This window comes from Enhydra lutris, unplaced genomic scaffold (genome assembly GCF_002288905.1).
Source record: "Enhydra lutris kenyoni isolate GAN:26980312 unplaced genomic scaffold, ASM228890v2 scaffoldscaffold77, whole genome shotgun sequence".
Lineage (NCBI taxonomy): Eukaryota > Metazoa > Chordata > Mammalia > Carnivora > Mustelidae > Enhydra > Enhydra lutris.
Genome location: NW_019154161.1, coordinates 2,581,480 through 2,591,361, shown reverse-complemented (window position 1 = coordinate 2,591,361; position 9,882 = coordinate 2,581,480). Strand labels below are relative to the sequence as shown.

At 53.9% G+C, this 9,882-nt stretch overlaps 1 protein-coding gene across 1 annotated transcript in view; it reads left to right on the top strand.

The window, feature by feature from the left end:
• Nucleotides 1–9,882, top strand: part of LOC111160626 (proline rich 12) — a 27,473-nt gene that overhangs the window by 15,092 nt on the left and 2,499 nt on the right. Inside the window, 6 exon segments of the mRNA XM_022523849.1 lie at nucleotides 3,390–3,413; nucleotides 3,415–3,507; nucleotides 3,750–3,883; nucleotides 4,122–4,600; nucleotides 8,447–8,572; nucleotides 8,681–8,778. Coding sequence (XP_022379557.1) covers nucleotides 3,390–3,413; nucleotides 3,415–3,507; nucleotides 3,750–3,883; nucleotides 4,122–4,600; nucleotides 8,447–8,572; nucleotides 8,681–8,778 — 954 coding nt within the window.

The following is a 9,882-nucleotide window of genomic DNA, read 5'->3' as shown; positions in this document are numbered from 1 at the left end:
ACAAGTAGGCAGAGAGGCAGGCAGAGAGAGAGGAGGAAGCAGGCTCCCTGCTGAGCAGAAAGCCGGATATGGGGCTTGAACCCAGGACCTGGGATCATGACCTGAGCTGAAGGCAGTGGCTTAACCCACTGAGCCACCCAGGCGCCCCTAACTTCCAGTTCTTGTTGAAGATTTAAGAGGGTGTAAACGCTGAGCTTGTAAGAGTTTGTTGGATGGAGAAAAGTAGGGGGCAGGCGGTCCCGATCGAGGGAGCAGGGTGCAAAGGTTGTGTCGTGAGCAAAAACATGGCGTTCAAGGGGTTGAGTGGCTGCGTTGTGAGTGCTGAACCCAGGAAGGTGAGCAGCTGCCAGGTCATGCCGGAGTGAGATCAATGGGCACCTGCTGGAGAGTCCACTTTTGGGTTTTCCAGCAGCTGCTAGGGCCCCTGGCTAGCAGGATGGTGGCTGGGGAGGTGTCTAGGCCTGATGGCAGTCTGCCACCTCAGTCCTGTGACACCGATTAATGGAGCATGAAGCTTGCCTTCCTTCCTTCCTTCCTTCCTTCCTTTTTCTTTCTTTCTTCCTCTCTCTCTCTCTCTCTCTCTCTCTCTCTCAAGTAGGCTCCAGACCCGGCGTGGAGCCCGCTGTGAGGCTTGAACTCACAACCCTGAGATCAGGACCTTAGCTGAGATGAAGAGTCAGATGCTTAATGGCTGAGCCACCTAGGCGCCCCAAAGCTTTCTTACTATCATCCTGCTAGGTGCTTCTGGCTCATTCCGGTCCTGCTGCTTACTGCCTTTGTCTTTGCTTCTCAAGAGTTCACATTCCCAGAAGAGAATCTCATTGGTCCAGCTCAGCATTTGGGGCCAAGATAGGATTAGTGATTTGCCTGTTGATTGGCTCCCTGGTCAGGTCTCTTCCAATCAGCTGTGGCTTCTCTGGGGGCGGGGGCAGGAGAAGTGGGTGTGGTCAGTGATAGGATTGACACCAAGAGAGGTGGGAAGGACGGCCTGAGGGCTGACTGGCTGTGGTTGGATATCAGGCAAGGCTGATGCCAGGGGTTGAGTGCGATGACCACGGAGAGGAAGAGTGGTTCTGAGAAAGCCACCAAGCTCAGTTGGGGTGTGGTGAGCCAAGGGGCCTGAGTCCAGGTAGAGAATCAGTCAGTGCCTTTGAGGAGGCCAGTTGGGGCGGGGGAAGAGACGGCGTGGTCTTCCCTGGCTGGGAGGGATGCTCTGATGGCTTTCTTGCCGGCTTCTGAGAACTAGAATGGGGACGATCACGTTCACACTGAAAGGCAAAAGACACCCGTTTGTGGGGGTGGGAGAGCACTGCATATGCAAAAACCTGGAGAATCCAAAAGTCTGGGGTTCATCTGCTGAATTTGGAGGGATCTGGATGGCCTGTGGGGCAGGGGCAAGAGAAGAGAAAGAAAACTGAGGCAAAGCCTCACTGCTAGACTGTGGAGCCTGCACTAGGGGCCCTAGAAGGTTTTGGAGCACAGCAGCATGTGGCCCAACCCTTGGGCCTCTGACCTGACTCCCCAAGGTGACCAGGAGGGAGGACTGGGAACCATAGGGTAGCTGGAGAAAAGGACTTGGGGCCAGGGCACCTGCATTCCTGTCTCATCCTGCCTCTTGTGATTTAAGCCAAGAGCCCTTCTATCTATCTACCTATCTGTTTGTTTATTTGAGAAGTTTTGGTGTATTTTTTTCTTTAAGATTTTATTTGACACAGAGAGAACAGAGAGACACAGCAAAAGAGGGAACACAAACAGGGGGAGTGGGAGAGGGAGAAGCAGGCTTCCCGCCGAGCAGGGAACCTGATGTGGGGCTCGATCCCAGGAGCCTGGAATCATGACCTAAGCTGAAGGCAGATGCTTAACGACTGAGCCACCCAGGCGCCCCCAAGAGCCCTTTTAGACCTCATTCTCATCAGGTTATTGTCATCTCCTCTTGGCACTCCCCAAGTTGATGAAAGGGACACACAAAATCATGGACACACATACAAAAGATGGATGTGAAAACCACTGACCCGAACTAGGAGTAGGCAGTGGATAGCTGACAAACAGACCCCAGTGTTATAGCTCCTGCCAGGGGCAGACATCATCAATTCATCGCAGCACTTAAGCTGGGGCTGGTTCTGAGCCATGACCAATCGATTGAAATTGTCATCTGAATCCTGTTATCACTTGAGTGTGTTTCTTTGAATACAGGGACTAACTTCCGTTCATCTGTGGGTTATCACAATACCCAGTGCGCATTTCCCGTTGCATCTTTTTTTTTTTTTTTAAGGTTGTATTTATTTACGAGAGGGAGAGAGAGAGAGAGATGAGAGAAAGAGAAAGTGAGCAGGGGGAGGAGCAGAGGGAAAAGGAAAAGCAGACCTACACTAAGTGTGGATTCCCCATGCAGGGCTGGATCCCACAACCCTGAGATCACGACCTAAGCTGAAACCTAGAGTCAGTCACTCAGCAGACTGAGTTATCCAGGCGTCTCGTCCCACACTTTTCCACGCTGTCCCGTGTCATTGTTCAGCCTGGTCACAGAAGACCTTGTCCTTCCAGGACTCACTTAGGTGTCACCTTTTCCAGGAAGCATTATTGGATTCAGATTGCATTTGAGTTCCTTCCTTTAGGCTTCCACAGTGTCTGGGGGGGGCAGGGGCGTCTGCCATTCATGTGCTTATTGTGCTGTCATTTTTTGGTGCCATGTCTGGCTCTCCTGCTATTACTCTCCCCAGATTATACACGCTGGGTCTGACCCATAGCCTTCAGTTTCCAGCGTCTAGCTGGGGGGTCACACAAGTCTCGGGGTGGGGAATTCATCTGAGTGTAGGTGAAGTGGAGATGGGGGAGCCTCATATCACTGTGTCTTGCCCTGTCGTGGAGAGGGGGATGAATTAAGTGGCCGCAGGTCAACTATCACCTGTCTGTTCTTGGCACAAGCCGCAACCTTACCCTGTTTTATTTGCTTGTCTCCTTGTTGTCTCTGTGACGAAGATCCCATCAAAGGTGTAGTCAGTCTCATTCCCCACTGTACCCCAGGGCCAGCATGGCGTCTGGAAGATGGTGCCTGGGTGCACAGGCATTGATATTACTTTAAGTCACTTTATAAAGACCATCTTCCTGTAATATTGTAACAGCTAAAACTTTGTAGCACAAGAAGGAACACCTTGTTTGAGAGTCTTGGGTAAGCCGCGGTGTGGGGTGTGGGGGAGGACGTGGCCAGCCTCGAGCTGCCTCCCCAGGGCTGAGACCATCCTAGGGCCAAGACAGGTGCCGGCCAGTGTGTGGTGATACCTGTTGACGACGGTGCCTTTTCTCGAAGGGGTTATCGAGGGAGAATGTAGGGCCCAGGAATTGGGGGCAGGGAGGGCTGACCTAGCTGGCTTCTCGGCACCCCTCCTCAGCTGGCGTTGCAGACGGGGCGGGAGCCCCCCCCCCATCTGGCGAGTGCAGAAGGCCCTGCTGCAGAAATTCACTCCAGAGATCAAGGACGGGCAGCGGCAGTTTTGTGCCACCAGTAATGTAAGCCTGGAGGGGGCAGTGAGGACTCAGAGAGGCCTGGGAGGTGGTGGGGAGCAGGCCCCCCTCATGCATGGCTGGGATTCACCACTTCTCTAGGGGGTGGCCCAAAGGAAGGCCCTACCTCCAGGAGGCTGAGGGGCTGTTATGGGGGCGGGAGGGGTGGAAGTCTCGGGGATCGGGTTGCCAGGCTGCCTGGCTGCTGTGGATGAAGGATTTCCTCACGTGCCTCTTTCCTTCCATAGTATTTAGGATATTTTGGGGATGCGAAAAACCGGTATCAGCGCCTTTATGTGAAGTTCCTGGAAAATGTCAACAAGAAGGATTATGTGAGGGTCTGTGCCCGAAAACCCTGGCACCGGCCCCCAGTGCCCGTCAGGTACCCTGGTGGGCGGTGGTGATGGGCATGGGGATGGAACGTTCAAGAAAAGAGGTAGAGGCAGGGAGAGTAGACATAGGCCCAGAGAGAGAAAGGTACCCAGGTCTGGGGTTGGGGGGCAGACAGAGGCAGGAGGAGAAGCTGGTTCGGTGCTCACTGTGATGGGGATCTCAAGAGAAGCATTGGGGTCTCTTAGGGTCTGCCGACTGCAACCATTCCCTTCCGCATTCCCTTCCAGACGCTCCGGGCAGGCCAAGGGCCCTGCGTCTACTGGGGGCAGCTCGGCACCACCTCCCAAGGCCCCGGCACCACCTCCTAAGCCTGAGACTGCTGATAAGACGGTATGTGAGAAGCCCCCAGAGCAGACGCCTGAGACACCCGTGCCCGAGCCCCCTGCTCCTGAGAAGCCGTCCCCGCCGCGGCCCCTCGAGAAGGAGAGGGAGAAGGAGAAGGAGCGGGTGACACGCGGGGAGCGGCCGGCCCGGGGAGAGCGGAGCGCAGGCGGGCGGCAGACTCGGCCTGAGCGGAGCCTCACCGCGGGACAGCCGGCCACCTCCCGGCTGCCCAAGGCCCGGCCCACCAAGGTGAAGGCTGAGCCTCCCCCCAAGAAGAGGAAGAAGTGGCTGAAGGAGGCGGCGGGCAACGCCTCTGCGGGCGGGGGTCCGCCAGGCAGCTCCTCGGACTCCGAGTCATCCCCGGGAGCACCCAGTGAGGACGGTGAGGCCCTCGGGAGCCACGAGGGAGGCCTGAGGAAGTGAATCCCCGGCATGGGGAGGATGTGTGGGAGAGTATGGGCCACCGGGTTCCAGCAGCGAGAATTTGTAAATTAAAATAATAGCGGTATTTGTCAGTCACGTGACACCTAACTGGAATGGGTGTCTTCTCTAAATTCTGTACCCGGATTAATTTGTGCGATGTTTATAGCAGGGCTACAAAGTAGATACTGTTATTTTTATTTTTATTTTTATTTATTTATTTTTTTTAAAGATTTTATTTATTTATTTGTCAGAGAGAGAGAAGGGAGAGAGAGCGAGCACAGGCAGACAGAATGGCAGGCAGAGGCAGAGGGAGAAGCAGGTTCCCTGAGGAGCAAGGAACCCGATGTGGGACTCGATCCCAGGACGCTGGGATCATGACCTGAGCCGAAGGCAGCTGCTTAACCAACTGAGCCACCCAGGCGTCCCATATACTGTTATTTTTAAACCTTTTAATTTATTTTTATTTTTATTTTTTATTTTTTTAGATTTTGTTTGTTTAGTTGAGGGGGGAGAGAGCACGAGCAGGGGAAGGGGCAGAGGGAGAGGGAGAAGCAGGCTCCCTGCTGAGCTGGGGCTTGATCTCATGCCCTGAGATCACCACCCCAGCCAAACCTCGCCCAACCAACTGAGCCACCCAGGTGCTCCAAGGGTAGCTGTTGTAACAGAGACTAAAGCGTGCAGGCAGTCAAATGAGTGAGGTCTCCTTCCGTCAAAGCCGGACTTAGGTGTTGGTTTCTTGGAAAATAAGAGGCTCTTAAGTTGTCCAGGGTCTTTGTTTCTTTTCCTCTTGTTGTTCTGCCTTCCACCTGCCTCCTGTCCTGAAGCACGTGATCAGAGGCACCCCAGCAGCCCCAAAGCCGCAGGCCTGTCAGTGGGAAGCGAGTCAGGGGTCAGGGAATGGGGGCGGGAGGGGGGGGGTGGGACCTTTCATTTAAGTTGCCAGATCTGGGCGTGGCACATATGCTGTCTCTCCTGTCCCATTGGGCAGAACTGGGTCACATGGCCACACCTAGCTGCAAGGGAGTCTGGGAAATGTAGTCTTTTAATTGGGCATGGTGATGCCAGATCATGCCAGGTGGAAGCAGTTAAAGGGGACGTCGTGAGGGTGCCGCAAGGGAGGACATTTAGCAAAGGCCCAGATTTGCAGGTCTTTCCTTCTCTGGCCTTCAATTTCCCTTTTCTATTTCTTCAACGATTTACAAATTTAGGGTGAATTAACACATCATATAGTTCGCCTACTTAAAAACATAAAATGCAGTGGTTTTTTTTTTTTTTAAGATTTTATTTATTTATTTGATACAGAGAGATCACAAGTAGGCAGAGAGGCAGGGAGAGAGAGAGCGGGAAGCAGGCTCCCTGCTGAGCAGAGAGCCCGATGAGATGATGTGGGGCTTGATCCCAGGACCCTGAGATCATGACCCGAGCTGAAGGCAGAGGTTCAACCCATTGAGCCACCCAGAGGTTCAACCCACTGAGCCACCCAGGGGCCCCAATGCGGTGGTTTTTAGCACAGTCCTAGGCATCCATCTTGGCAGTCGATTTTAGAACATTTTCAATACCTCACAAAGAACCCCTGTATCGATGGGTTATCCCTCCCTTCCTGGACATTATGCATAAGGAAATCCTATAACGTGTAGGTTTTTGTGATTGGCGTCTTTCACTTGGTGTTAATATTTGGGGTTCATCGCATGGTAGGTGTGTCAGGACCTTATTCCTTTTTGCGACTGAGTACGATCCTACTGCGTGGATGGATAGACCACCCTGTATCGCCAGGCACTAGTTGATGGACTTCTGGGTTGTTTCTACTCCTTAGCGGTTGTGAGTAATCCCAGTATGGAGATGCATAGACAGCTCTGAGTTTCCTGAGCACTCGAAAGGGGAGGAGCTGAACTCCACCCTCTTATGGGAGCGGCTCCCCTGCCAAGGGTCACTATGGGTCTGGGTCTGGTTCTGTCTCGCCTCAGCCCATTGGACCAGGAGCAAGTGAGTGTGACTCATGCTTCACTCAGCCCAGAAGCCCACAGAACTAACCTCCTTGCTTGTCTGAGAGCAGGGATCCTCCGTGTGTCCCAGGCTGACACTCTTTGCTTCCTTAAACTCATCATAGATGTTCTAGAAGGACGTTGCAGTGACTGTCTTCTCTCACCTCCTCTAGTCCACTCCCATTTGGCTTCCCGAGCCCTGTTCTACACATCTTTATCGAGTACCTACTTCATGCCATGGAGGAGGTTCCAGCAGTGAACAGAATGAGCAAAAACATTTATCCTCATGGGAGCTTGCAGTCTTAGCTGGGGGAGTCCATCAGATAAACACGTTATGTAACAGAGCACAAAACAATGAGAAAAATGGTCAGGGTAAGACTGGCCAGGCTGAAAGGCGGTTCAGAAAAGCATTTCTGGTCCAGAAGATCCAGGTGGAATAGCGGGGGCTGTTTTCGGGGGGATGAGGGAGTTGGGGAATGCTTCTGGAAATGACATTGGAGCAGACATCTGAGTGCAGCAGGGTTGGGGTTGGGTGACTGGGAGAGCGAACATTCCAGGCTAGGCGTGTCTGGGGATCAGGAAGGAGGCCAGTGGCTGGAATGAGTGAGTAAGAGGAGAGGGTGAGAAGTGAGGGCAGAGAAGGAACAGGACCAGATCTTGGAGGGACAGGAGTCCTGGAGCTTTGTGGTCCCACTAGAAGGACTTTACCCTGAGTGACACAAGAGCCATAGGAGGGTTCAGGCCAAGGCCTGGTGGAGTTTGACAGCCACTGCCAGGGTTTCACTCTGGCCCCTGAAATGGCTGTCACCAAGGACCCTCCTCGTGGATGAGTCAAATGGACGTTTTTTCACGCCTCTTCCTGAGGGACATTTTAGGGCTGTTCAGGGCCATCTGCTTCTCTTTTCTCCCCGATGTTCCTTCTTGGGTTTCATGTGAGTGTCCCTCACTCCTGACCTTGGCCTTGTTGCTTCACCTCTCACTTGGCAGGCTCAGCTTCCCAGTGAGCCTTGCTAGTTTCTTCACGCTGGCCCCCCTCCAGGCCTCCCCCAAACCCCCTCCCTCCGGATCCCACTGAGTTCCTTGTCCCAATTTCTCTATCTCAGGGGCAGCCCCACTGGCTACTCAGTCAGCAGGCCAGATCTCCCGGCACACAAGCCTTTGCTCCCTCACCTCCACAGCTGGGAAGTCCCCAGCTCTGGCCCTCCTGTCCTGTCCTCCATCTCTGGATTTTGTCCTTACGGCCCTGCTACGTCTTCATCCTTTCTTATGTGGTCCATTATCCTGGCCTCTGGTCTCTGGTCTCATCCCTTTGATCTATCCCCTACATGGCCTCGAGGGGTCTTTCTACACTTAACCCTTGCGTCTCCCCTGCTCACAGCTTTCCCATGGCTCCCTGGCACCCACCACGAAAAGCCCCTATTCTCTTCACTTCCCACCTCCTCCCACAGTCTTGCCCTTTGTGATCTGATCTCTGAGTGGCTTCGCTGGTTTGGAAACTGATTATGCTGCTTCTTTAGACTTTATTGAAGCCACACGGAACTAGTCAAACATGAGGTTCACTGGCCTGGAATGCTTTTTTCCCCATCAGTCAAGATTTAGCTCCTGGCTGACCTTGAACCGACCTTCCCTGGCTGGCCAGGCCCAGCTGGTTACCATCCATGCCTGTGACTCCTACCCTTAGAGCGTGTTGCACTGGGACTCAGGGCTCCCTGAAAACAGGGGTTTCTCTCTGGCCCTGGTACGTAGAACATTGCCACCCAGGTGGCCTCCGATGAAGGCCAAATCATGAGCTCGGGTCCCATCCTCACCCCCCTCTCCCCCAGAGCGGGCAGTCCCTGGGCGTCTACTGAAGACGCGGGCAATGCGGGAGATGTACCGCAGCTACGTGGAGATGTTGGTGAGCACAGCCCTCGACCCAGACATGATCCAGGCCCTGGAGGACACGCACGGTGAGCTGAGGCCTGGGGTAGAAGGTTCTGATACTCCCGCTCTGCCCCACCCCCTCCCTGTGCGCGGTGGGGCTTCAGATCTCCTGAAGCCACCTTCTGATCTCGCAGACGAGCTGTACCTGCCACCCATGCGGAAGATCGATGGTCTCCTCAATGAGCACAAGAAGAAAGTCCTGAAGCGGCTGTCACTGAGCCCAGCCCTGCAGGTGCCTGTGGGGCCTGGGTGGGAGGGGTCTGGAGCCCAGCGGTGGGGATCGTGAGAGATGGGTATGAGTGAGCCACGGGGTCCGCAGAGCATCAGGCCCTGGAGGGAGCAGCCGCTAGAAGGTTCGGTCTTGGCCAGGGGCAAAGCTGAGGGCGGGGCTCCAGCTGGAGGCGGTCTCTGCCCACCGAGATGGAGGGGCCTTGGTGGGGGCTTGGTCGGTGGGGAGAGATCCAGAGACTTGCGAAGGTTGGGGGTGCGCAGCTGGGAAAGCCCAGCAGAGTTTATGGAGGGAAGGTTTGGGGACAGCAGGTGGCCAAGGCCTTGCTGGGGGACAGTGGTAAGCGGATTCTGATGGCTTCTCTTTTCATGTGGGATTCTTAGCGTCTCAGGCCTCACTGTTAAGTCACCTGTATGATTTCCTTTCTGGAACGGCCTCAGATTCAGGGGTACAATATTCGGGCCGCTCTGAAAATTCTGATGGGGAGCATTGTGTGGGGCTGAGAACTTGGGGATACAATGTTAGCACAACAGAATTCTGGGATGGAGTGTTAGTCTTTCCTTAAAATGTCCGGATGGGTCCTGGTCTGGATCTGGGAATTCTGGGGTGGATTTTCGGTTGGCTCAGAAAATTCTTGGTGGGATGTTAGTCTCCCAGATGATACGGGATAAAAATAATAAATCTGATTCTGGCAGTCCGGGTGGGAAGTCAGGGTGACCGAGAGTTCTGGGATGGAGAGTTAGTCCGGCTCTGACAGGTCTGGGTAGGGTGTTATCCCAGGGTTAACATTTCTGTGGTGGAATATTAGGATAAGTCTGGGAATGGTGGGATGGAGTCTTCCTCTGGTTTTAACATTCTGGGATGGAATGTCCGCTTGGCACTGGGGATTCTGGATTTTATTTATTTATTTATTTATTTATTTATTTTTAAAGATTTTATTTATTTATTTGAGAGAGAGACAGTGAGAGAGAGCATGAGCGAGGAGAAGGTCAGAGGGAGAAGCAGACTCCCCATGGAGCTGGGAGCCCGATGTGGGACTCGATCCCGGGACCCCGGGATCATGACCTGAGCCGAAGGCAGTCGTCCAACCAACTGAGCCACCCAGGC